Source organism: Triturus cristatus, chromosome 4_2 (genome assembly GCF_964204655.1).
Source record: "Triturus cristatus chromosome 4_2, aTriCri1.1, whole genome shotgun sequence".
NCBI classification, from domain to species: domain Eukaryota; kingdom Metazoa; phylum Chordata; class Amphibia; order Caudata; family Salamandridae; genus Triturus; species Triturus cristatus.
Genome location: NC_140586.1, coordinates 958,187,644 through 958,215,572, shown reverse-complemented (window position 1 = coordinate 958,215,572; position 27,929 = coordinate 958,187,644). Strand labels below are relative to the sequence as shown.

Here is a 27,929-nt window from a genome sequence, read left to right as displayed (position 1 = left end):
AATAAAAAGGGGGTTTATTGAACAGTCTTATTTCTCATGCAAGAGATATGAACTGCTACAATCGTAAGACAGGATGTGAAGTACAATACGTACAGAGTTAGCAGTAAGATAAAATAATACTGCAATAGCATGGTTTGTAGCTATGACATATATTCATAAAATACATACATAAATAACACAGGCTAAAATGTGAATACTCATCTGATGCTTCTAAATAGTTCTACCCCAGTGTACCTAACCTAAATGTAGTATGAGGTAAGAAGTAGGTGCTGTTTTCTAAAGTATAGCTAGCTATAGTTTTAGTTTTGCCAAGAGTTGCCAAAAGTTTCTCTAAGTTCTAGTCTGCTCCATACCTTAGAATGTGTGAGGTTGGAATCTCTTTCCGGGACTCGATATCTAACACCCCGCAAGGGGATTCAGAAACACTGGAGCTGGATTCTCTGCGAGGAGGATGACAGCGTCTGGTCAGTGCATCAGGCGGGAACTCGATCTCCTTCCAATCTTGCTGTGGCGAAACGCAAGTAGGCAGTTGAACTGGACCGTACCGGAACCGTGGTTTGCCAGGGCAAGTGCAGGTATATTTATACCTTGAAGGTGTTTAGGAATGCATGTATTTACATAAAAGTCAGGCATCGGAACATCATGAATGAACCCCTAAGGAATAGATGTTCATGCATACTAAATGAGTTCTTGGAGAAATCAATATCCAAGCAATGGAAATTCCTAAAGGTTTAAGAGTCTGGTTTTCCAAGAACTCGTTGTGACATGGATTGACAGATGTAGGAGACCATGCCTGTATTTGGTTAGCATGGACAATGCCTAAATAAGGGCTGGATTTTCTATGCCCAAATAAGGGCAATATGAATTGTACCTATATAAGGGCATAAATTGGGAAACCTATATACGGAATCTAAATCGACACACAACACCTCCTCAACACATTCCCAGGACGTGGGGGCACTGGGACCATGTTGCAAAGCACTTATTTCACCACATCATCTTACTAGAGCAACAGGGTTTAGATGGGTGAGGGAGGGGGTAATCCATGGTTATTACAGTTGTAATTAACTATGCTCTTTACTTGCTCTACAGCAGTCGGACGGCTGTAGACAATATGTGTAAAATACTGCATAAAAACAGTTAGCACTAAAAAAGTGTCAGAAGTATTTTTCGAGCAGCTACCAATCCAAATTTAGCAAGTACCAATGAAGCCCAATGATTGCCTATGGCAGCAGCCAGCTTTGCAACAGTAAAAATCATTTTTGGGGACATTTCATTGTAAGGCCATGTTCAATATTAATTTCTACATGCACTACTTTTAAATATCTGCACCCTGCCTAATGAGGCCTACAAAGCGATGACTTACACTAATTTAAAAACAAGGTTTAGGCCTGTCAGAGGGGGTCAAATGTGCAGTTTAAAAACCAGGTGATCCAAAGCAAAAGATCATGTCGTAATAAATGGGTGTAACCCGTATACAACACAAGCAATTCAAACACTCTAAGTGCATACAGAAGAGTTCACAGAATGTGAGTGAATGAATCAACCACGATTTATTTTAGAATTAATGTATATTCCATGAAATGTATAAATTAATAGTGCAGAAGAATACGTCATGACAAAAATGCATTTTAACATTAACTTAAACAAGGAACTTCTGCGTCAAAAGTATAAGATGCATTGTAAGTCTAAAAATGATAATATGATTTATTAAACATTTAAAGATACACAGACTAACTTAAAGGAGTCCATCATTTTTCACACCAATAATTAAACAAAACCTGCAGAAATATGTACCAGCAGCATCCTCCACCCTAAGTGTTACATGAATTAATAGGCTAATGAAGTCATTTTTTGATTTAAAACTCACAAACCTAGACAATTCCTCTCAAGTTTGTTTGTTTCAAACTTTTGTTCAATTACTACAGAACATTTTTTTCATCTGATGTTAGGAGGAACAATATTAAATATTTATAACTTCTAACATTAGCTTTTTTTAATATATATTTTTATTTTTAGATAAAGGCACCAATACATAGGCAAATGCAGCTCAGCGCATGACTGGTGACAAATTGCAATCTTATATGTTGCCTTGGTATCACAGCAACTGGTTATCACAGCGACTGTGTGTACCTCCTTTTTCTGTACATCTGAAGTGAAAGCAAGGGACATGTGTCTTATCACTCAACCAACAACTCTCATAGGACCACTGCCATGTCATGCAGGACAGGTAGCCAAGTGGCTAGGAAGTTGTCTTTGTTGAGTCATGTGCTGGGACTCTTGACTGTCATTGTTACATAAACCCTTTGATAACAAACATGCCATGATGGACAGAACTCTGGCTTCCTAGAAGTGAAGTGCTTATTCTGCCACTTAACAGCAAGTAAATGTTTCATTTACAAGTTATGAAAGTGACCTCGTCCCAGTACTTCTTGACATAGACATGGTGCGGTGACTGCTGCATCTGTATCTCACACCAGCTTGATAAACATATCAGCTAGCACCTGTTTTACAGAGAACCAGGGACAAATACTAAAACGTTTTAAGGTTCTTTGGTTTACCTAATAGCAAATACATTCATTTTATATCCCAATTTTTCATCTAAAATGTTTTGGTCCACTAAAAATATTAAATGCTTAGATTACTTTCTTTATAACTTCATTTACTGAATGAAAACCAACAATGTTTCTTTTAGGCCACATTGTGCCAATGTCCCAATATGTTTCCGGGTAAATCATTTAATTTTTCTTATGTGTAGAGAAATTAGCTGAGAATAGATACTTTTATGATTTAACAAACCTCTGTGTTTTTCTTATTTCTTGCTAATCAGGTCTTATGTCATTTGCTTTATAATATCTGTTATTTGTATGTCCCACATAATTGTAACTTTATTATCTTTAATCCGCTGATGGCTTTGTAGATTTGATAATCAACAAAAGCTCTTCACACATTAAGTGCAATTGAATGGCCTTTCCCCTTTGTGTGATTGCTGATGTCTTTGGAGGTGTGATAACTGACTGAAGCTCTTCACACATTCACTACAATCGTATGGTTTTTCTCCAGTGTGTGATCGCTGATGTCTTTGGAGGTGTGATAACTGACTGAAGTTCTTCATACAATTATTGCAATTGTAAGGATTTTCCCCAGTGTGTGTCCGCTGATGTCTTTGGAGGTTTGATAAACAATTGAAGCTCTTCACACATTCATTGCAATGGTAAGGTTTTTCTCCAGTGTGTGTCCGATAATGTCTTTGGAGATTTGATAAACAACTGAAGCTCTTCACACATTCATTGCAATGGTATGGTTTCTCCTCTGAGTGTGTTTGCTGATGTCTTCGTAGAATTGATAACCGACTGAAGCTCTTCACACATTCATTGCAATGGTATGGTTTTTCCCCTGTGTGTGTTCGTTGATGTAACCTTAATCCTGAAGAGTCACTAAAACGACTTCCACATGCATTGCAATGGTATGGCTTTTCCCTTGTGTGTGTCCGGTGATGTATTTGGAGGTGTGATAACTGACTGAAGCTCTTAACACATTCACTGCAATGGTATGGCTTTTCACCTGTGTGTGTTCGCTGATGTACTTGGAGGTGTGATAACCGACTGAAGCTCTTCATACATTCATTGCAATTGTATGGTTTTTCCTGTGTGTGTATCCGCTGATGTATTTGTAGGTTTGATAACCAACTAAAGCTCTTCACACATTCACTGCAATGGTACGGTTTATCCCAAGCATGTGTTAGTTGATGTCTTTTGAGATGTGTTAACTGACTAAATCTCTTATCACATTCATTGCAATGGTATGGTTTTTCCGGTATGTGTGTCCGCTGATGATATTTTAGTTGCGGTGAGAAACTAATGCTCTTGCCGCATGTGTCTGATACTTCTCTCTTGGTTAGTGTCTCTGGGTCGGGTATATATTTGTCTACTTCCCATGACTGTGTTTCCTGATGGGCCAACCTAGATGAAGAAGTACTTGTTTTATTCTCATACTCCCCTTTGTGTGTTCGCTGATGATTTCTTAATGTTGAAGAGTCACTAAAACTACTTCCACATTCACTGCAATGGTATGGTTTTTCCCCAGTGTGTGTTTGCTGATGTCTTTGGAGGTGTGATAACTGACTGAAGCTCTTCGTACATTCACTGCAATCGTATGGTTTTTCCCCAGTGTGTGTTCGCTGATGTTTTTGGAGGTGTGATAACTGACTGAAGCTTTTCACACATTCATTGCAATGGTATGGTTTTTCCCCAGTGTGTGTTCGCTGATGTCTTTGTAGATGTGTTAACAGACTAAAGCTCTTTATGCATTCACTGCAATGGTGTGGTTTTTCCCCTGTGTGTGTTCGCTGATGTGTTTGGAAATCTGATAACCGACTAAAGCTCTTGACACAATCACTGCACTTGAATGTTTTTTCCAGTGTGTGTGTTCGCTGATGTCTTTGGAGATATGATGACAGACTAAAGCTCTTGACACATTCATTGCAATGGAATGGTTTTTCCCCTGTGTGTGTTCGCTGATGTGTTTGGAGGTGTGAAAGACGACTAAAGCTCATCACACACTCAGTGCAATGGTATGGTTTTTCTCTCGTGTGTGTTCGCTGATGCTCTTTTAGGAGTGCTAACTGACTAAAGTTCTTTACACATTCAGGGTAATTGCACGTTTTTTCTCCTGTGTGCATTTGCTGATGGCATTTTAGCGGTGATGGCAAACTAAGGCTTTCACTGCAGGTGTTGGATTCCTCTTTCTTGGTCAGGGTCTCTGCATCAGGTATACTTTTGCCTACATCCCATGACTGCATTTCCTGAAGGGCTATCATGCTTGATAAACAACGTGTGTTATTTTCACATTCCCTTGATGTGTGTGGTATGTTGGACTCTTGCTTTCCGATTTAACAATAAAATACAATACTCACTAAATAAATGCAACATTCATAATATAATTAAGGCTTCTTTGTGGGAGATTGCATCTTTAGATTGGATAATGGTTCTGCACACATGCGGGAAAAAAATTGTCTTCCTTCTGGTCGGTGTAAATTGGGACAGTCTGTCATATTGTAGATAGTAGAACTCCTCTTTCTTTTACCCGTCAGTTGTCTGGCTCCACTCTGTTGTGCTTTTCTCTGGTTGCTGTGGTTTGGCCAGAAAGAGGTTACAATACAGCTAAAGCATTAGCCATATCATACCAGCCTCATAATCAAAGCTGGTGTTGGACACATTTACACTTGAGGTTGTTTGTTAGAGTTGTTAGCTTCATTTTCTAGAGGTTATTTCTCGGTTTTGTGGCGCAGAGGTGCACAGCTCGGACTTTTACACTCACTGAATTGCTCTTGACTGCTTTCCCCTGAATCTGTCAGTTTATGTTCAGGGTCCTCAGTTTTAGATTGCGCTGATGTTTTCTTGAATTTTGGAGCTCATTATTTCTTGTTTTTGTAGATTTATAGTATTATTGTCGTTATTGATAAACATATTGTACATTCAAGGCTTGTTTCCTGTTGGAAGCAAAGAGATTTAAAATCACTAAATGGACACATAACAGAATGTGATTACATAATATTTAACTGGTTGTAAAAGACATTTCGTCTTTTTATCTTTGAAAATTACCAAGGGATGCACATCATACATAGATATTTAACCATAAAGTTATGATGAACACATCATATCTTATTTACTTCAGAAAAGGAGGTGATTTACCAGTGTTCAAAGAGTAACCTAGTAAAGAAAGGGTGTTCAGGAAGTACCCACATACTACAGTTACAGCTTTAGGAAGAGTTACATAGAAAAGACTTCATTTAGACAAGAACAGATAGTGGAAAAAGGGATGCATCAGGATGTGCTGTATTTTTTAGTTTCATGAAGTATATAACAAAGGAACCTCTTCAAGAAGTATATAATAAAGGTAACTAAATTCGCACTCTTCTTCACATTACTTTTCTGTTCACACTGGATTAACTGAAGTGCCAACTCCTGTCTTTACCTTGCTCTTTGTTAAGTTATCTTTGTCACTTCCCACAATATTCCTAGGGTTTGGTTTAAGCATTTTGGGGGACGACTGGAGCATTATCGTGGGTTGTGGTGAATTTTCTCTTGCCATAATATCCATAACCCTGACACTAGTGTAGGTTCCAGGGTCTGGTTCTTACTTAAATAAGAGACTTCTTCCTTCTTCCTAAAGTAGATAAAGTGCGGATCCGGTTGCATTTCAAGCTGTACCTCCTAACAGGGCGTTTTTGTAAAACAGAAAGAAGGATTCATTATAATGGCCTGTTTTTACATTGTGCACGCTGATAAGGCAAATAAACATTGATTCAAATAATGTAATATTCAACGACATCAGTCATTTAGTCCTTATTATAGCGAATCCATTACAACTAATAATTTACTTGACATATCCCAGTAACAAGCACAGATATGTGCATAATCCTTATGTGTTTTGCTTGTTCTCCCTCACAACGGTGTTTGCCTTAATGTTGGCCATTTGGTGCCAGGATACTACTTGTGTCTGAATGAGTCATTGGTAGAGAAACTGGTTCATTTCCATCAGTCCACTCTCTCAAACTCAGATGTCTTTTCCAGTACCTCTGGGACTACAGCTGCTTCTAGGCCCCCTTCCTGTAATGGTGGTTCTCTCTCCTTCTTAAACGCTGGTTGCACACTTGAGGCCTTATATGGAGTTTGGCAGACTGGTTATTGCATCACAAATGTGACAGATATCCACAGCTACCTTACTACAAATGCCACAGGATATAATGCACTTTCATTAAGTTGGACACGATACCTGTCACATTGTGATGGAGTAAGCCGTCCGCCAAAACCTGAATGAGACCCTTGGTGTACAGTGTGCTCAACATGTTTTTAGAATCAGAAACTTTGTTTCATTAAAGGCTTAGTATTATCCTACAGTTGCTGTGACTTGGAGTCATAATGCCTCCCATGCTGTATTTCTGTTCTTTTTTCAGCTCCTGTCACGACTGGCCATTAACTGCCAAAAGTCTATTTTCTTATTGGTTCACTAGAATGTTTCTTATTATTGATACTTTTTAATTTACTGATTTTTCTCCATTTTGTTTCCAATGTGCATCGTCAGAAAACAGTGCTGGCTGCAAGCATGGGAGGATTACATGAGGTCTAGAGAGCCATAAAACTGCACCCGGTTTAGAAAATTTTTAAATAAGGTTTTACATAGCGCAAACATGAGCCAAGAGGGTATCAGAGCGCTTTAGAAACAGTCTTGAACAAATAAGAAGGAGACGAGTGAGGCCAAACAAACAACATGGCTGTGATAGATACAGGCAGTCACCTGCGAGCTGGTGGAGGACGACCAGTCTAACGTAAAGCCAAAAGGTCTATACACAAGAGCATAGACAAGCAATAAAACATGGGTATTGAATACAACAAAATGTTCAGGAACGATACAGGATGTAGCAACGCCAAGCTGGGAGAGGAAGTCTGTACAGAACCTGGCTCACAGGACAATAGGCAATGGCTAATTTCCAGTTCAGAAAAGCATTCATCAGTGAAGTTTGCCCTTCTTTTTTGAAAGACACTGTTGAGGGATTCAGTCTGGTTTCATGAGGCAGGGAGTCCCAGATTCTCAGGGCAGTACCAGAGAAGGCACAGTTAAACGTTTTCTTTCTTTGAAGCTTTTTGGGTTTCAGCAGCAAGGTGCTGGAGCTCCTAAAGGATCTGAAACCGACAGATAGTGCTAGTTTTTGAGCGAGGTACAGATGCTTTGAAGTGAAGGGCTTTATGGGTCATGCAGGCAATTTTTAGCTGTATCCTGGCCTCACGTGGGAGCCACTTGAGGGATTTCAAATCCATTGAGATGTGGCTGCTTTTTGGATCCTGTGATGAGCCATGTAGCCGAGTTCAGAGAGGCCCTCAGAGGAGCCAACCTGTAGCTAGGTAGACCGCAAAGGGTTGAGAGCCATTAGATGTTTCATATAGTCTTCAATGATGGAAGAGTGCTTGGGTAAGGAGATTAGGAGGAATTCTTTTTTGAGGGAGTTAAGTTTGAGATGGTTGGAGGTCAGCCAGTTTTGAGTTTTGTTGCATGACCTAATATCATCAGCGGAAGCAATTTTCAGGTTTAATTGGGTGCTATCAGCATACACGTGATTATGAATGTTAGATGCTTTGAAGATTTCCGTTAGAGGCTCAAGTTGAAGGGTGTGGGTGAGATTGAGGACCCCTGAGGGACCCCTAGTGTGAATGGAGTGGATTTGGAAAAGTAACTGATTGATTTTCATTCTTTGTGTTCTGTTGTGGAGTAACAAGCAAACCAGTTTAAGACTGATCCTGATAGCTCCATCCTGTGTTCCAGTAGGTCCAGGAGATTGTCATATTTGACAGGATCAAAAGCTGACGAGAGGTCGAGGATAAGAAGGAAGGATTTGTTCTGATCAAGCATTGTAAGCGAGTCATCGACTATGTGAACGAGGGCCTTGACCCTGACGGAAGCCATATTGGAATTGATCTAGTAGCTGGAATTTATCTATGTGGTTACATAGTTGGACATGTACACATTTCTCAAGGAGCTTCGACAGAGTTAAAATGTTAGTGAATGGCCAAATGTTATTAAGGTCCTCAGGATCTGCAGTACTTTTTTATAAGAATGGGCATAATTCCAATGGGTTGTAGGAATTGCTGTCCTTTTATTACTATGTTTACGAAGGCAATGCAATTCTAGTCTTTCTGTATTAATAAAGTTGAGACTTTCCGACACTTTACACCTTGGAAAATCTAAACTCTGAGCATCCATACAACATATGTCATAGGAAGCGCATACTGGGTCAAGAACATAATCATACAGCAGAAAAAAAAGCAGGTGGAGAAAAGGGTGGACCAGTGGAAAAGAAACCCAGCTTCAAAAAACGGATAAAATCTAGAACTGAATTGGGCTGAATTGTGGCAACACAAAGGGGGCCCTTCCGAAAGAGAATGGAGGTGGCCTGCTGAAAGAGAATGGTAGGTGGTGGCCTCTACCGACTATTGCTGGGGACCAAAGAGACTTATTTTGGTGGCGGCAAGGAGTACAGGGCATTTGAGTCACCTAGGTGAGGCCTATCCCTCGCAATTAGTACTAAAATGAATTGGGGATTAAAACATGGAGAGTGAGCCAAGCGCTGTGAAACATCAGTGAGAGTCAATTATAATATCTAGATTTGTGAATGAGGGAGCTCCCCATAACCATAGTTTCTACTACTCACCCGTCCATATTTGATAATACAAATGATACATGGGCGTGGCAGGTCTCCAAGGACCAGACTTACAAACATTAGGAATCGCAATTAGGAAACCACTTTCATTGAGTTTAATTTAGGGATGGCTTGTAGGTCGCAAATCGACCTACCTCATAAATACTGCAACCCAGTATATCATAGCAATCACAGGGATGGTGGTGTGCTAAGGTCAGCAGACCACCATATCTGTGACTGCTCTTAATAACGCAAATTTTTTTTTAGTCAATTAATTTTCCTTAAAAATTGAAACCACTGCCTGCTCTTAAAAATTTCTACATTTACATTCTCAAAGGGAAAGGGGTCGCAAAACAGTAATACATACCATACCAATTCGGTATTTGGAAGGGACGCCCTAAACACGCCCCTTCCAAATACCAAATCGCAAATGCAAAATGTGATTGGGTAACAAGTTACCGAATCGCATTTTGTACATTTGAAAAGGCATTTATCCGGTTGCAAACAACCCGATTCTGTTAATCGGGCTGTTTGAGACCGCAAAAACGCTTTATACAGATGCCCACAAGTTACCTGTGTTGCATAAACTCTGTCCTGATTTCACTTTACCCCCACCTCTAGATACGCCATGCATTGCACACTTTCTTTACATGTGCAAACAAAAAGGGATATGAAAGCCAAGGAACAACATCCCCTCTTATACCTTAACCCTGACACCTGGCCTAATGTCAACACTCGCATCAACAAAGTGGGATCAAATTACAACAACTTCGGACCACCCGGGAAGGTTGGAATCACGTACAGAGACAAGCACCCCACCAGATATACTAGATAGGATTCTAGCAGAAATTTCAGAGTCCAGAGAAGCCTTTGAGCCCAAATTTGATTCCTTCACTAATGATCTGGCAATTCTCTGGGAAAATCAACAAAAACTCTCAGACAGAATTAACACAAAAACTCTGGCTATTGAAGACTTTCAACCATCCACCTGCAACATGGCAAACAGACTCAAACGATTGTGGAGCAATTGCGCATTGCTGAAAGCAAATTAGATGAAGGACGCTCCTGCTGCAACCACATCTGTATTATAGGCTTACGAAAGGAAGTGGAGAAAACAACCTTGTGGCCTTATTGGAACGCTGGATGAAACAGGATCTTGCACCTGAGGCCCTCTCTCCACATTTTGTGATAGAATGAGCACATAGAGTCCCGGCCACACGCCCACCTCCACCAGACCCATGGTGATGAAACTACTTAACTATCGCGACCGATATGCAATACTATCTGCGGCTTGTGAGAAGGGAACCATCAGGAACAATACAGCAAAAGTGATGTATTGGCAGTCCAACAGCAAAGAGCCTTGTTTATCTAAGTCAAAAAGAAATTATGTGACTTTTTCACAGAGCCGGAGGCTGCATGGGACTGGGTGGAAACCTCTGACAAAAGAGTGCTGAATCGCTCCCCATCCCCATCTCCTACTGCTACCCGAATAATCCAGGTCACAGCTACTGTCCAGAGACTGCTCAATGGGGACCGAGGTGCAGACCTCTCACACTTGCCCAGAGTTGGAAGGATCAACAAGAGGCACTGGCTATGACGATGATCAGATGTCTGATGGTCCTGGCTCTGATTCACTGACACCACCGGTTTTTACAGCACAATCTACCGAAGATCTGGGATAACATCGTTTCTACCTGGAACACAGCTGTTGGAGAACCCCCCAAATTACTATCTTATTTCCCTGGCTACATGAAAATGCAGTGGAAGAGTGGATAGTGCACACCTACTATATGTCAAGTAAATCGAAATAGTTCAATGTATCAAACTTTATAGCGTGCTACGTTTGACCAATGTCTGCCTGACATGTACTGCATGAAGCCTCCACTGACACTGTTTTATTATGCCGCTCGGCCTCTTCCTCTGCACGTCACAGCACCCCCCGAATCCCGTGGTTCCTTGATTCCCTATATTATTTTCCTGTATGGGTTGGCCCAACTCCACGAGCTATACTGGTTCAACAACTGGATTGGAATCCTCTCTTCGAAATGGCTGCACCCATATAACTATTCCCTTAACGCATATGTTTGGGGGACTGAAATGGTTTCGTTGTGCTTCCCCTTTCCCAAGTTGGTGTTTATATATTTTTGGTGTTTATAGGACAGCTATTTTGTGATCTGTCCTATAAATGCTATTAGCATCTACTTAGTTTACTGCCACTGGTTGCCCCCCCATGCACCACATCTGATCCTACACTCTGCTCACCATAGTACTCAGCACATACTCCCTACACCTGAAGCCCCCCACAGTACACAGCACATACTCCCTACATCCAAAGCCCCCACCACAGTACACAGCACAAACTCAATACACCCGAAGCCCCCCACAGTACACAGCACATACTCCCTACACCCGAAGCCCCCACCACAGTACACAGCACAAACTCAATCCACCCGAAGCCCGCACCACAGTACACAGCACATACTCGCTACACCCAAAGCCCGCACCACAGTACACAGCACATACTCGCTACACCCGAAGCCCCCACCACAGTACACAGCACATACTCGCTACACCCAAAGCCCCCACCACAGTACACAGCACATACTCGCTACACTCGAAGCCCCCACCACAGTGCAAAATAACATAATCGCTAAATCCAAAGCCCCCACCACAGTACACAGCACATACTCGCTACACCTGAAGCACCACCACAGTACACAGCACATACTCGCTACACCCGAAGCCCCCACCACAGTACACAGCACATACTCGCTACACCCGAAGCCCCCACCACATTACACAGTACATAATCCCTACACCCGAAGCCCCCACCACAGCGAACAGCACATATGCGCTACACCCAAAGCCCTCACCACAGAAGAGCACATACTCCCTACACTTGAATCCCCCACCACAGTGACCAGCACATATGCGCTACACCCAAAGCCCCCACCACAGTACACAGCACATACTCCCTACACCTGAAACCCTCACCACAGTACACAGCACATACTCGCTACACCCGAAGCCCCACCACAGTACACAGCACATACTTGCTACACCCTGAAGCCGCACATACTCGTTACACCCGAAGCCCCTGCCACAGTATACAGCACATACTCCCTACCCCCGAAGCCCCACCACAGTACACAGCACATACTCGCTATACCCGAAGCCCCCACCACAGTACACAGCACATACTCCCTACACTTGAAGCCCCCCCACAGTATACATACTCCCTACACCCGAAGCCCTCACCACAGTACACAGCACATACTCACTACACCCGAAGCCCCCGCCACAGTACACAGCACATACTCGTTACACCCGAAGCCCCCACCACAGTACACAACACATACTCGCCACATCCGAAGCCTCCACCACAGTACACTGCACATTCTCACTACACCTGAAGCCCCCACCACAGTATACAGCACCTACACCCGAAGGCCCCACCACAGTACACAGCACATACTTGCTACACCCAAAGCCCCCACCACAGTACACAGCACATATTCCCTACACCTAAAGCCCCCACCACAATACACATACTCGCTACACCCGGAGCCCTCAACACAGTTCACAGCACATACTTCTTATACCCGAAGCCCCCACCACAGTACACAGCAAAAACTCAATACACCCCAAGCCCCCACCACAGTACACAGCACATACTCGCTACACCTGAAGCACCACCATAGTGCACAGCACATTCTCGCTACACCTGAATGATGTCGCTGGAGAGTCTCTGCACTCGAGGCAGAATCTACACAATGAGAATTCACACAGTGCCTCCGTACTCGTTGCAGAGGCCCCGCAGTCGTGGGAGAGTCTCTGCCCTCAAGGCGGAATCTATGCAATGAGAATTCACATAGTACCTCCGTATGCGTGGCAGAGGCCCAGCAATCGTGGGAGAGTTTCCGCACTCGAAGCGGAATCTCCGCAATGAGATTCCCACACTGCCTCTGTATTCGTTGCAGAGGCCCCTCAGTCATGGGAGAGTCTCTGCACGAGATGAGGAATCTCCGCAATACGAATTCAAACAGTGCCTCTGTACTCTTGGCAGAGGCCCCACAGTCTTGGGAGAGTCTCTGCACTTGGGTGAAATCTACGCAATGAGAAGCCACAAAGTGCCTCTGTGGCTCTGTACTCATGGCAGAAGCCCTGCAGTCGTGGGAGAGTCTCTGCACTCGAGGTGGAATTTCCACAATGAGAATTCACAAAGTGCCACCGTACTTGTGCCAGAGGCTCTAAGGTCGTGGGGGGTGTCTCTGCATTCAGCCGAAGAAACGAATCGCATTTACGCATTTATTCAAGACACAGACCCTGCAGCAACCAGCACAGCTTCAACTCAAAGCATGTTAAAACAATTACTTTACATTTCCAAAAGAGAAATAAACCAACGACTGCACGCTAGTACATTACTGAGATACCATAGAGCACAGAGAATTCCACGAGGGCTTAGAATCTCATTAAAGTCAACACTTTGCAAAACAAGCATTTACAATGCAATGGTCTCGGCATTGTTAAAGTTAGAGCTATTGGCATTGCTCACGACATTATTTTTGTTTATTACAATGTCAATAGCTTAATCTCTCTCAAATGCGAGACCTATTGCATTTGCACCCACACACAGCCACACACACACAAAGCCACCCACACACACAGAGCCACCCACACATAGCCACCTACACAGAGCTATTCACATAGAGCAACCCACACACAAATAGAGCCACCTACACACACAGAGTTACCCACACACAGACAGAGCCACCCACGCATAGAGCCAACTACAAAAAAAGCCACCCACACAGAGCCACACACATAGAGGCACACACATACACACACACACATAGAGCCTCCCACACACACACAGAGCCACCCACACACACACAGAGCCACACACACAAAGCCACACATACTTACACAGAGCCACATACACACACAGCCACACACACATACAGAACCAGACTTTAATGAAAAGATCCAGGCTATACCTTAAAAAGAAGTACCTGCCTGGGAGGGAAGCTGGAGAATTTGCATGAGGAGCTCTGCACCTGATGTGTGTGGGGTGGGACACCCTGCAGTTGCTGCTCTGTCTGGAGGAGATGAAGGACTGGGGACTGAGTTCAGTCCGAGGCGCTGGTGTGTAAAAGCGGTGGTACATGCACGTGTTAAAAAGCAATTCATTATACTTGCCTGGGGATATTGAAAACAAAATGTGCATACCGTACTGTTCACTCTTTCTGAAGCGTGTGAATCACGTGCATTTTATTTTTAAATATTGCACAAAATACAAATGGGTTGTATGCATGTCTGTTAGTGAAACCGTTAGATTGTGCATTCTTTAACACTGGTCGACGGTGGCAAAAGCAGTAACGGGCTAGGTAGGGGTGACTCCTAACTCTGGTAGCCCAGGGCGGCGCATTCGCCCCTCAGGGGGGAAGCAGGAGAGGGGCAGTAGAACATCAGCATCTCTCAAATCCTGGGGACCACTTAAGACAGGAACACTAGACACACCCTTCAGGCGCACACTGTGGCAGCCCGGTGTGGGACTGTGCTGAAGCCTCACCTTCTGAGAGTCCATGGCGACGGACACCGTGCTCTGCAGGATCCTCCAGTGACTTGGGTAAGTGACTTCAGCTGGGTGAGGACTGAGGAGCGGCGGCCGAGGGCCTGTCACTGCGCCCCGCCCTCTGCTGCTGTCACCCGTCCCTCCGCCCTCAGGGCCGGGAGCCAGAAACAGGAAAGAAGGACTACAGAGGCAGGCAGGCAGGCTGAGCGGGGGGCCGGGGGAGGCTCGATTCAGTGAAAGAAGGCGGCCATTGCGCAAATGTTTTTTCTCAGTATAATCTGCCAACTTGAGGCAGCAAATCGGTAAAATATTGAGTTTGTCCCACGTAACTACTATTACCGTTTCAGTTGCTAACTACTGATAAATATAGGTGGTCATCACATTGATATGTATTGATGTCATAAAAACAGAGTTATACTCACACTTGTTCAACTATGCGAACAAAGATTTATTTACCAGTTCTTACTTAAATCTAACGATCGTCCCTGTTTACAGATCCAAAAGGAACGCGTGTATGTATATAGAAACAGAAACTAAGCTCAAAGGGCGGTCCAAGAACTTAAATGACAGGAGTATTCCATAGTGTTCAAGTCTTCAGCTTGCCTTCACCAGGGGCCCACACTCAGTGGGAGTCAAGTTCAGAGATGAAGTGATTTCCAGCTCATCGGTGTTACAGAATTCACGGTGCCTGAGAGGGAGGGCCAGCCACCATGCAGCTGGTAGAGCACAGTCCGCGTAGCTGCCGCCTCTGGTGCAGGAAACCACGGTTCGAGCCTCGAGGTCGCGTCCACATCCTGTGATTCTGGACGAATCACTTAATCTCCCCGTGCCTGAATGTGTAATGTACATACTGTGCTCGTGTAAAGCGCTCCAATACCTTCGGGTCAAGTTCGCGCTATATAAATATGCAACCCAAAAAAAATCTCGCGCTGTGAGTGCCGCGATACAACCCTCCCCAAGAGTGCGGCCCCGCCCCCTATTTGCCAACGGATGAGCAGCAGCAATAAGCAGGAGAGATGGCGCGCATGGTCGCAGTCTGCAGGGACAGCGAGGAGAAGTTCCCGCTGTTCATCGAGGACACCCTGACGGTGAGTGAGGGCGAGGGCAAGAGTGGGTGACCCGTGGTGCAAAGGTAGCTCGCTGACTTTGTAACCATGTTTCTCCGAGGTCAAGCAGAAATGCCTCGGAGAAACAGCGCGTCATTTTCGGATTGGGGGGCGTGGTTTTTTTCTCTCCTCTTGCCATTTGCTGGAATGTTTACATTCCAGAGGAGAGAAAGAAAGTAAAAAACATGCCCCCGAATCCGAAAAAAACAGGGCTTGTTTGGAGAGAAAAAGCTCTTCTCCAATGGCTGACCAGCATTTAAGAGGCCAGCCAATGGAGAAGAGGGAAGAAGAGGGGCGGGTTCAAGCCCCACTTCTGAAATCATTAAATCTCGCGAGCGAGACTGCGCAAGCGCAGCCTTTGCTAGCCGAGACCTAAACAACCCTAAATTCACTGAAAAATGGTATGCTATCCTCAATAAATGTTCTTTGGACCTCATTCTACTCATTGTTGATGAACTCGCAAAAATTCTTGAGGATTTGGACAAAGAAATACTACAACTGAAGAAGGATTTAAATTCACGATTATCCTCTGATGAACTTGAGAGCATGCTCATTAACGTCAATTCTCAACTAGATAAATACACTTGTGAGATCAACGAGAGAAAAATTCGGAAATACAAACGTGATACCATAGACTACAAGTTGGGAGAAGTATATAACTGGGTTGAAATTTACGCACAACGTAGACAACAACGCCCTTTTACCAATAGATCTTCCGATGGAGATAGCTCTACATTCACTGATTCGACGGATAGGCCCAGGAAGGACCTACACCCGACCAATAAAGCCAGTCAACCACAAAGAGGTTCCCAAGAAACTCCTACAACCCGTTCCCAAGCAGGACAACCTTTTTTAGGGACAGGCCAAGATCTCCCTGTAGAACCAGGAGGAGCAAGCGCAAGAACACAAGAGCAACCTGTGGTGAAATCAACAAGGAGTCATCGTTGATCATCAACATATCCCACACTACACTCTCCAATTCTCAAATTAACTGGCTACAAAAAGGCACTTCCTTCATACCAACTTACCACTCCAACGAATTAGCAGGGCTCTAAAAATCATAAAAAATGCACTAGACCTGCAGGTCTAGTAACCTACAAAATCTCCTCGACCCAACTGAAATGCACTTGACCTCTAATCTGAAAGCTGAGCAAATGTGACATGTTAACAAGATTTAAAAGCATTTTTATTGCTCATTTACTTTGTGAGTAATAAAGATGCCTTTAAATCTTGCTATCTTGTCACATTTCCCCTGTTTTCAGAGGCAGAGGTCAAGTGTCAGTTTGTATTCCTACTCACCAGTAAGGGCGAGTAGGACCTAAAAATAGCTCGTCCTGAATTAATCTGACTCGCAAATGCGAGCGGTCGAGTGAATTTTTCGAGCCCTGATTAGATACAGAAATCTCTCTATTCAAATTCATGAGGAATCTCCGTTTGAATTATTTTTTTAACAACATCATCCCTCAACAACCTTTAGTTTCCCAGGATACCACCACCGGTTTGAAACACCCAAGTACATTCGTGGCACCCTCCAGCCATAAAATTTTAGATTCATTCGAAACCATTGTACTAAAAGAACTCAAATCCATACATCAGAAGCCCAACCAAAAACTCACGAACTTGACAACCAAAGATAGACAAACCATCTTGAATCTTGCAAATAACAAGGACATCATTTTTTGTAAAGCTCACAAAGGAGGCGCCCTAGTGGTGATGGACACTTCTTTTTACAACCAGAAAGTTTCTGAACACGTATCAGATCAACCCACGTATATGAAACTCCCTCAGGACCCTACCGTGGAATTTTTAAAAATTCTTACCACCATTGTTGACAAAGCGCGATCTTTGGGTACCATCACAGATAAAGACAAGAAGTATCTACTACCTATGAACCCTGGTAGTCCAACGCTGTATATGCTTCCCAAAGTCCACAAACACCTGCACAACCCACCATTTCGACCAATTGTATCTACTATCAACACCATACATGAGTCTACTGGTAAATACATTGACAAATATTTACAACCCATCGTTCAAAACATGTCGACTTATCTTCGTGATACCACTGATTTTCTCAATAAAATCGATTCTATTGAATTTAAAGATGAAGATTCCATTATCTTATGCACAATTGATGTATGTGCATTATACACATCCATTCCGCATCTAAATAGTATTGAAGCAGTTGAATCTTTCCTCATCGAACAACCCCTTGAGTTCAACCTTAAGGTCTTTATCTTAGAATTGCTTCAATTTTCACTACATCATAGCTATTTCAGATGGAATAACAAATTTTTTCAGCAACTATCGGGTACTTCAATGGGCAATTGTGCAGCTCCATGCTATGCGAATCTCTACATGCACAAATTTGAATGTGACCATATTTTATTCAATCCTGAGTGGCGCGATAAGATTCTACAATTATGGAGATATATAGATGACTTCTTTTTGATATGGCATGGCGATTCTCCTGATTTGCACTGTTTTCTCAGATTCTTGAGCACCATTGATGATAGAATCCAGTTCACCTTTAACATGAATCTCCATCAAGTACCGTTTTTGGACGTATTGGTCATGAGAAAAGGTAAAAAATTGATGACCGACGTATACAGGAAAGACACTGACAGAAATAACACTCTCCATTTCAACAGTTGCCATCAGTTTTCCCTGAAAAGACACCTACCGTACTCTCAAACGTTAAGGATTAAACGCATTTCATCTACCACGGAAATTTTTGAAAAAAAAACCAAAGAACTTCTTATTTCCAAATTCATAGAAAGAAAATATCCTGACAACGTTATTACTCAAGCTATTGATAGAGCAAAATCGGTTGGACGATTGCAATTACTTAACAAATCTACGAAACCAGATACAACTAACAGACCGGTATTTGTTTCAAAATTTTCCACCAAGAGTCAACAAATCAAAAGAGTGATTTTGAAATACTGGCCTATGATTCGTAATGAAAGCGATTTTAACGGGATATTCAATTCTCAACCACTTTTCGTATATCAACGTACAACGTACAAGTAACCTGAAAGAATTGCTATCTCATCCAACAAAATCTACAGCCGGCACGTGCAGAGGTACAATTCATTGTCTGAATTGCGGGCATTGTAACAATGTCATTAAAGGCACACAGATTTTGCATCCTATCAAAGGCACACCAATCCAGTTACACACGACTGCTACATGCGACTCCAAAAACTTGATTTACTTACTTGAATGTCCCTCTGGCTTACCCTATGTTGGAAAGACTGAGAGAAAAATTAAAGTCAGACTAACCGAACATAAAAGTAACATCAGAACCAAGTTATCCGGATCATGGCGCCGAAGGGACCTAAACAGCTCAAAGAGGATCTAACTCATAAGGACCGTCCGGACGCTGATGCCGGCAAAGATCCTATGCAACGTGGAGCGCAGGCACGGAGAGCTCCGAGGAAACCAGACGACCCGCGGCATGATGTTGGTGTTGGAAGCGTCGGAGCTGTCACAGCGGGAGGAGGGAAAGACGCTGGTGCCCGCAAATCAGTCCCAGCAGCGAAGACAGGACTCGACGGAGGCAAAAGCAAATCAACCAAGGATCCCAGGCAGCCTTCGGTACACGAGTCATTCAAGGCTAAAGCACTGGAAACTGACGAGTTACAAGGCGGAGGCGTTCTCAAGGAAACAGACGAGGCGTCGTCAGTTCCACTACCCGACGAGGCTGCTGGTGCTAGGCAACCGGATACAACGGTGCAGGTACTCTCTTCGAGTCGGGGGGGAAAGTCGATCTCGAGCTCAGTGACTGATGAGTCACTGTTGAGTAAGCCTGGCGAGCAAACGGCCGGAGAAAAGACCTTGTCTGATAGTATGGCAGGAAAAAGCGGGGATTTTGTTCAGAATATACCAATAGGTCTGACAGAGTCCTCAATGAGTCATGAGCAGTCAGGTCTTAAAGGGGCACCCGCAGGGGCAACCGCACAGGCTCAGGCTCATTGCTCGGCTTATAATCAGTCCCAGCTATTGCTACCTAGGCGAGGAGTCCCTGGAACCCCAGATGGTGAATGTTTTTTTTCCTTAAATGACGATTCAGACTCTTTCTTGTCTAGTGAGGGGAGCGAGAATACCAGCTCTGATTCTGATCTGGACTCTGCTGTGAGCTCATCGGTACAGAAGGCGCCTATTACACATAAGGTGTCACATAGGAAAAAGACAAAATCTAAATTAAAACATACGCCGAGCCCTCCTGAAGCAGGGGGGAGCAGGAAGCTTTGTTGGGATTATTCAGCAACGTCCCAGCTACATCAGGAGGGACCTGTGTCTAACTCTCAGGCAGTTCAGGATGGCATTGGTAATGAGCCCCAGGCTATGTCATTGGATCTCCTCTTTACCACTCTGAAGCAGATGCAGGGGGAGGCAAGACTTGAGAGTCGGAGAGCCAAACAGTCGGCAAAAAAAATTCAGGGCTCTTTGAGAAAAATGAATAAGTTATATGAGGAGATGGCGGATAGGGTCGCTCATGTAGAGGAGAGAACGAGTCAATTGGAAGATGATGTGAGCAAGTGGCATTCGTTTAAAGAGGCACAGGAGAAACTCTCTGAAGACATACAATGGAAACTCGAGGATTTTGAGAATCGCCAGAGGCGTAACAACATAAGACTTTTGGGGGTGGCTGAAGGGGTCGAGGGGCAGGATACAAGGGCATTTGTAATTAAATTGTTTAAGGGTGCATTTCCTGAGATGGGGACTTGGGACTGGGGGGGTGAGGTGCAAAGAGCTCATCGCTTCCCAGTCTTTCGGAAAAAAAACCATAGTTCATTATCGCAGGCAGAAAGACCCCGGGCGATCCTGGTCTACGTCGGGAACTTCCTCTTGAGGCAGGAAATCATGGAGAAGGCTAAACCTGACGTTAGACGTTCATTTGATGGAGTTACTTTCTTTGCCCGGCCGGATTTCTGCCATGTTACTGTCGAAAGAAGGTGGAAGATGAGGCAGCTCATTGGTCCTCTTCAGAGCCTTGGGCATGAGGCCTATCTGATGTATCCGGCGAGGCTCAAGGTTATCTTTAAGGGCCAGGTTAAGTTTTTTACATCTGAGATTAAGGCTCAGCAATACTTGGCGGAAATGAAAGAGCAGAAGGGAGGGTAAAGACTTGCTCCACATCTCAATTTTCGAGAGGTATAAGAGATTGATTGGCTCCCTGGGCGAGGTATACGGAACATAGGGGGTCCAGGAGTGAGGGGGGGGTGGCTGCCGCATTCATAGCTGCCACACATGGGTCAGGATTGACCCATTTGCCTGTAAACCGGGAGGGTACTGGGGGAGGGATCTTGGGGTGGGGGAGGGGTCTGTGGGGGGCTGGGCACGGGAATGGGGGTGTGGAATGATTTGCACAGCATCAGATTTGAGAAGTTATGCACGGAAAAGGGAGGTTAAGTTGCAACTTGAGCAGGAGATGAGGAATGTAATCGGAGCATATATTTACGGTCAGTTTCTAGGGAGGGCCTACAATTATGCTGTATCTTAATGAGCATAAGGATTGTCTCAATTAACGTGTGTGGGCTGAATGATCCGCTGAAAAGACAACATGTTGCGGCCGCCCTAAGATTAATGCGACTGGATTTTGTATGTCTACAGGAGACACATGTAGAAGCCGCAAAGAGTTACCTAATGGAACAGCTCGGGTTCTCATTGTTGGCTTATTCAAGACAGGGGGTTAGAACTAGGGGGGTGGCTATTTTGTCCAAAAGAAGTGATGTTAAGGTCATCAGAAAGAAGGAGGATCAATGGGGGAGATGGGTCTTGATAGAGAGTTTAATTAATAACCAAATAGTTACCATTGGATCAGTCTATGGTTCCACCGAAGATGATCCGGGTGTTATTCAATATTTGGACTCCGAATTGGCCTTATGGCCGGAACCTGTTATTTTGGCGGGGGATTTTAATATAAATGGGATCGGTGGATTAGGTATCGACGAGGGACAGCAATATCGGGGACGGAAGAAAAAGGTATCCAGAGCAATCATTAATATGGCACACCATAATTCTTTAATTGATGCATGGGGGCGTCTGAATCCTTTGGATGATGGTATAACTTATTATTCTGCCCCCCATAGGGTCTGTGTTAGGCTGGATTATTTTTTTATTTCAAATTCTCTATTATCTAAGTGTAAGATTGAAAAACTCCCTCGGCTGGTCTCGGATCATAATCCACTGGTTTTAACAGTAAAATTACAAGGAGGAGAAAGGTCTCGGTCCTGGACATTTGAGAGGAGGCTACTTAAGGATGACGATTATATCAAACATATGAATAGATGGATAAAAACCTTTTGGGAAATAAATAGAGGTAGTACCTCCGCGGGGATGATTTGGGACGCTTTTAAGGCTGGGGTACGGGGAGAGACGTTAAGTTATAGTCTCCATAAGCAAAAGCTAGAGCAGGCCAGAGTCAATAAATTGGTTAGTGCTCTTGCAGAGGCGGAACACGAGCTGGCCCTTCTGGTTCGAGCCGGTGGTTCCCAGACTTCGGTATTACTTAATATAGCTCGTATCAAGGCAGATCTTATCGAGGGGCTCGCTATAAAGACAGCTGCGACTTTTCTCTCAAAAAAAGAACAATGTTATGAGTTGAGTGAGCGGGTCGGTCGTATACTTGCTATTCGTACTAGACAGAGAACAACGTCAGGACGGATTAATGAGATCTCTGACGGTAAAGGAGGTAAAGTCACAGATACCGACGAAATTAAAGAGGTTTTTAGACAGTTCTATGGCAAATTATATAGTAAAGATCAGCTAGGAGCTCCTTCAGACATCCAGCAGTATCTGTCGGATTTAACTCCTCCACACCTGTCTGATCCGGACAGGGAGGCACTTGATGCACCTTTTAAAGTCGAGGAAATATTAGTGGCTCTTAATAGTCTCCCCTCTGGCAAGGCTGCGGGGCCTGATTTAATTCCCACTGAGTTTTATAGAATATTCCAAAATATACTAATTCCTGATTTGGTGGATACTATCCTGCAGGCTCAGTCTGGATATTCTGTCCCAGAATCATGGGCCGGGGCAGATATGGTGGTGATTTTAAAAAAGGGCAAGCCTTCTCTGGAACCAGGCTCATATAGGCCTATCACCCTTATGAATGCGGACGCCAAAATATTCTCAAAGGCGATGGCTATTAGACTCTCCAAGATAATAGCACAGTTGGTCAGTCCTACACAGCATGGGTTTATACCAGGGAGGGGGACGGCGCACCATGTTCGTAAAATAATTACCTTACTGGACGCAACGGAAGTCTCAGGAGACCCTATGTCGGTTATCCTTCTAGATGCAGAGAAGGCATTCGATCGGGTCTCCTGGGACTACCTCTGGGCCGCATTAGCTTGGTGGGGTATTGGGGTAGGCTTCATTAAATCAATACAGGCACTTTATCGGTCACCTATAGTTCAGCTTAGAATTAATGGAGAACATACACTGCCTCTCCAGATTAACAGAGGCACCCGACAGGGGTGTCCATGCTCGCCTTTGCTATTTGCAGTTTATATTGATCCGCTGATCCGCAGGTTTGAATTAAATGAACAAATCGCTCCGATTGATATTCAAGGTCAGCTCTGTAAAACTCTGGTATATGCAGACGACGTGGCGATAGTCTCTCCCTCCCCAATTAGAACAATGTTGGAAGTAGAAATGGAGGCTGAGGTCTTTGGACGGATTTCTGGATACGCTCTAAACAGCTCTAAGACACAGATAATAAAGAATAGGCAGACGACCTGTAATGATGGGAGAGTAGTGGATTCAGCGATCTATTTAGGTATTAACATTTCGGCAGATGTAGGAAAGATCGTGAAGCAAAATATCGAGCCAATAATGGTAAAATGTAAGAAAGATCTGGACAGGATCCACAATCTTCATCTTTCCTTGGTGGGTCGATCAAATGTGATTAAAATGCTTATTTTGCCCAAATTTCTTTATTTATTTAGGACAATTCCTTTGTTATTCGAAGGTAAATGGTTTCTTGCAATCGAACACTTGATTAATAAATTTATTTGGGCACAAGGGAAAACCAGGAGGGCATTACGGTTTCTATCTCTATCCAGGGATAGGGGGGGCTGGGCAGTACCGGACTTTAAGTTGTATTACTGGGCATCAGCCATACAATATATGAGGGGGCTGATGGGAGGAGACAATTCAGATATTCAGATTAAATCAGACTCAACTGATATTTATGCATTGCTTATAGGGGAAGATGCTGGCAACTGTTTTTTGAAATATACAGACCCTGGGTATTATAAACGAACAAAATTTAAGACACTACTAGCAGGATTTAAAATTTGGGCAGCATTGAGTAAAAAACTTGGGTTGGGAAGATTCAATGCTTACACTAGGATCGAGGGGAATTCATCTCTTCCAGTAGAGATATTTGCAGACAGGATTATGAGTGATTGGGGACGGCGGGGGATCTGTAAATTTGGGGATTTTACGGGAGATCAAGGTTTCTTGGAGTTCTCGGAGCTTCAAGGGAAGTATGGTTTTCCTAGGAATAATTTCTTTAAGTTTCTACAAGTTCGGAGTTATCTGCAGAATAAGAAGGGTGGGTTAGCTGGGTTCAGTAAAAATAGGATTCTCGACATGATTGAGTCTGGAGCAGACTGTTCCATAAAGAAAATTTATGCTGAGTTGTCTTTATTAAAAGGTGATGATTTGGAAAAATTTGGAAAGAAATGGGGTGATAAGCTTCAGATTGATCAGGACTGCTTCCAGGACTCTCTCGAATTAGGGCGGACTATACTTTGCTCGGCAGCCCTACAGTCTCAGCATTACAAGACGATTTATTCATTATACCATACTCCCGATAGGATTTTTAAATGGGGGGGCACGACGGGAATTACTTGCCCCCGATGCAATAGTAGTGAGGCTGATATTGTTCATATTTTTGCAGTGTGTCCCCATCTCAATCTTCTGATTAAGGCTATTGAATCTTTTTTAGATATAAGTTTAGGAATTAATGTTGTCCTTACACCAGTATGGATCCTTTTGGGAGTAGGAGGGGCAGAGGAGGAATCTGCCTCATCTCTCTTTCTGTTTGTGGCTATGTCCGTTTATAGAATATGTATTGCATCCGCCTGGTTGGATAAGACAGCTCCAACATTCCATCAATGGCTGGCCAGATTATTAGCAGCGTATAATTTGGAAAAAGGGATATATGATAGAAAGGGGAAAAAGGGTAGAGCCTTAGGTAAGCGTATATGGGAACCTGTGAGCAGATGGAAGGAGACTCCCTGAACATAGGGAGATTGTTTTAGGGAATGTAAATTCTTGGGTCTTGGCTTCTTTTTTTTTTCTATCAATGTTCCTCCCTAGTATTGTTTAATGATATGTGCAAATTATTATGTTGTAATGTGGACGGAAAAAAACCAATAAAAATTTAAATATATAAAAAAAAAAAAAAAAAAAGAACCAAGTCTGAAAAATCGCTTGTCGCCATACACTTCAATAAAGAGAGACATAACATCAGTCAACTGAGATTTCTGGTGCTAGAAGTCGTGAACACCCCACACGGCACCGATAATACCAAAAGACTTTTACGAAAATAACTAATTTGGATAAAAAGACTTGATTCCTGTCACCCTAACGGGCTGAATGACCGTCTGGAATATAGTTGCTTCCTGTGATCTATGTATCTCATTGTACAGTATACCTTTATCCATCCATGACTGTTTATTATGTAATTGTTTATTTTATTCATTTTCCATCGTCTATTACAGTTTTCAGGTTACACTTGGCAAATCCACTGTTCTTATTCTGTACACCCCCAGGTGAATTCTGAACTCTTCACACACCCACATACACTCTCCAATCCCTCTCCGTTTGTCTTGGTTTTCCATAAAAAACAATTTTCGTTTCCTGATTCATTCCGCGCTACGCGTTAACTTGTTTTTTTTCATACACCCTTCATATAAGTTTCTTAGTCTTTCTGACCCTTCTTAAATCTTCCTCGTTTTACACAGTTATTTTTACTCTATACGAACAGATCGCCGTTTATACATGGCGCCCAATTCGTCCTTATTCCTCCTTTAGTTCTATCTCTATGTTTCACTCCCATTACGTATTTTTACTTGGCTATTCTTAGTCCTTTGATACTTTCTACACTTTATGGTGCATCGGAAGACTGCATCACACTCGGTAAGAGATACTCCTGTGTGTTTTTTTCCTCCGTTTCTTTATCCTTCATTTAGAAACTTTCCGTATTAGTCCTTACCCCATTCTATCTTATGTTCTCACCCCGATAGACTCGATTATTTAGAAAACCGTGTACGGTTGTGAATTTCTTCGTTTTGACTCAAGGTAATTTGTCCTCTTTCTTTTGCCTCAAATTTCCTAAGCCTTTCGCAACTCTTACGTTCACGATCTCTTCCTACATGCATGACCACCACTTTCTATTTTCGACACATCGTGTGTTATTTACTTCCTCGGATTCCCGCCCTTGGTATCTGCCAATTTTATTTCCCTTTAACGGTCACTTTTATTTCCAGTATCGCACCCTCCGTTGTTCCGGTTCTCACTGTGTTTCAATGCACTTGGAATACCCTTTGTGTACTCAGTCTTTACCCGCTGTGCACTCCAGTCTTTAACCTTCAAATCACTGGTTTGGTATAACTTTCTGTGATTCACGACATTAACGGATCACCTCACTTTACTTTTTCTTGACACGCTTCGCTTGGGTTTGCACAATCACCACATTAACCAGTTTTAGTACACAACACACCATTTGTGCAATATTTATGTCTAGTGTCTTGATATTGATGCTTACATTTACATTTACTTTTAGGACATCTATCCCCTGACGAAGAGTCATTACGACTCGAAATGCATCGGGATTACCATGTTATCTTAAACAACTGATACATCGTTTATCTTTTTACAAAGGATGGAATTCATTTCAAAGTCATAATGAATAAAAGATTCTCGCTACTTACAACAACATACTGTGGAGTTTATATTTTTAAGGACCCCCCAAACTCACCCAAGACGACCTTTTGACCCCTAAGCGGACCTACTCTGAGTGCATTTGAGGGACGCCAGGCAATTCTATCCTGACGCTTCATTATCATATAGCCTCAATCCCTTTCGGACAGCGGGACATACCTCAGTTGCACCTTAAACTTATATTACCATTGGTGACACCATTGCATTTAACCTTCCAACTACCTGTGTGCCTCACTCCTTAAAATTAATACTACACCTAAAGCCCCCACCAAAATACACATACTCGCTACACCCGGAGCCCTCAACACAGTTCACAACACATACTCCCTATACCCGAAGCCCCCACCACAGTACACAGCAAAAACTCAATACACCCCAAGCCCCCACCACAGTACACAGCACATTCTCGCTACACCCGAATGATGTCGCTGGAGAGTCTCTGCACTCGAGGTAGAATCTACGCAATGAGAATTCACACAGTGCCTCCGTACTCGTTGCAGAGGCCCTGCAGTCGAGGGAGAGTCTCTGCCCTCAAGGCGGAATCTATGCAATGAGAATTCACATAGTACCTCTGTATGCGTGGCAGAGGCCCAGCAATCGTGGGAGAGTTTCCGCACTCGAAGCGGAATCTCCGCAATGAGAATTCCCACACTGCCTCTGTATTCGTGGCAGAGGCCCCTCAGTCATGGGAGAGTCTCTGCACTAGATGAGGAATCTCCGCAATACGAATTCACACAGTGCCTCTGTACTCTTGGCAGAAGCCCCACAGTCTTGGGAGAGTCTCTGCACTTGGGCGAAATCTACGCAATGAGAAGCCACAAAGTGCCTCTGTACTCATGGCAGAGGCCCTGCAGTCGTGGGAGAGTCTTTGAACTAGAGGTTGAATCTCCACGGTGAGAATTCACAAAGTGCTACCGTACTTGTGGCAGAGGCTCTAAGGTCGTGGGGGGTGTCTCCGCATTCGAGGGGGAATCTACGCAATAAAAATTCATACAGTGCCTCAGTACTCGTGGCAGAGAGACCGCAATCGCGTGAGAGTCTCTGCACACGAAGAAGAATCTACGCAATGAGAATTCACACAGTGCCTGCG

The 27,929-nt window shown here is 43.5% G+C and overlaps 1 protein-coding gene across 1 annotated transcript in view; it reads right to left on the bottom strand.

The window, feature by feature from the left end:
• Nucleotides 1-389: 389 nt before the first annotated feature.
• LOC146839114 (uncharacterized) overlaps nt 390-27,929 on the bottom strand; it is a 31,913-nt gene continuing 4,373 nt past the window's right edge. The window contains exon 2 of the mRNA XM_085603103.1: nt 390-5,491. Coding sequence (XP_085459229.1) covers nt 2,951-4,819 — 1,869 coding nt within the window. The 5' untranslated portion in view covers nt 4,820-5,491 and the 3' untranslated portion in view covers nt 390-2,950. The remainder of the gene's footprint in view (nt 5,492-27,929) is intronic.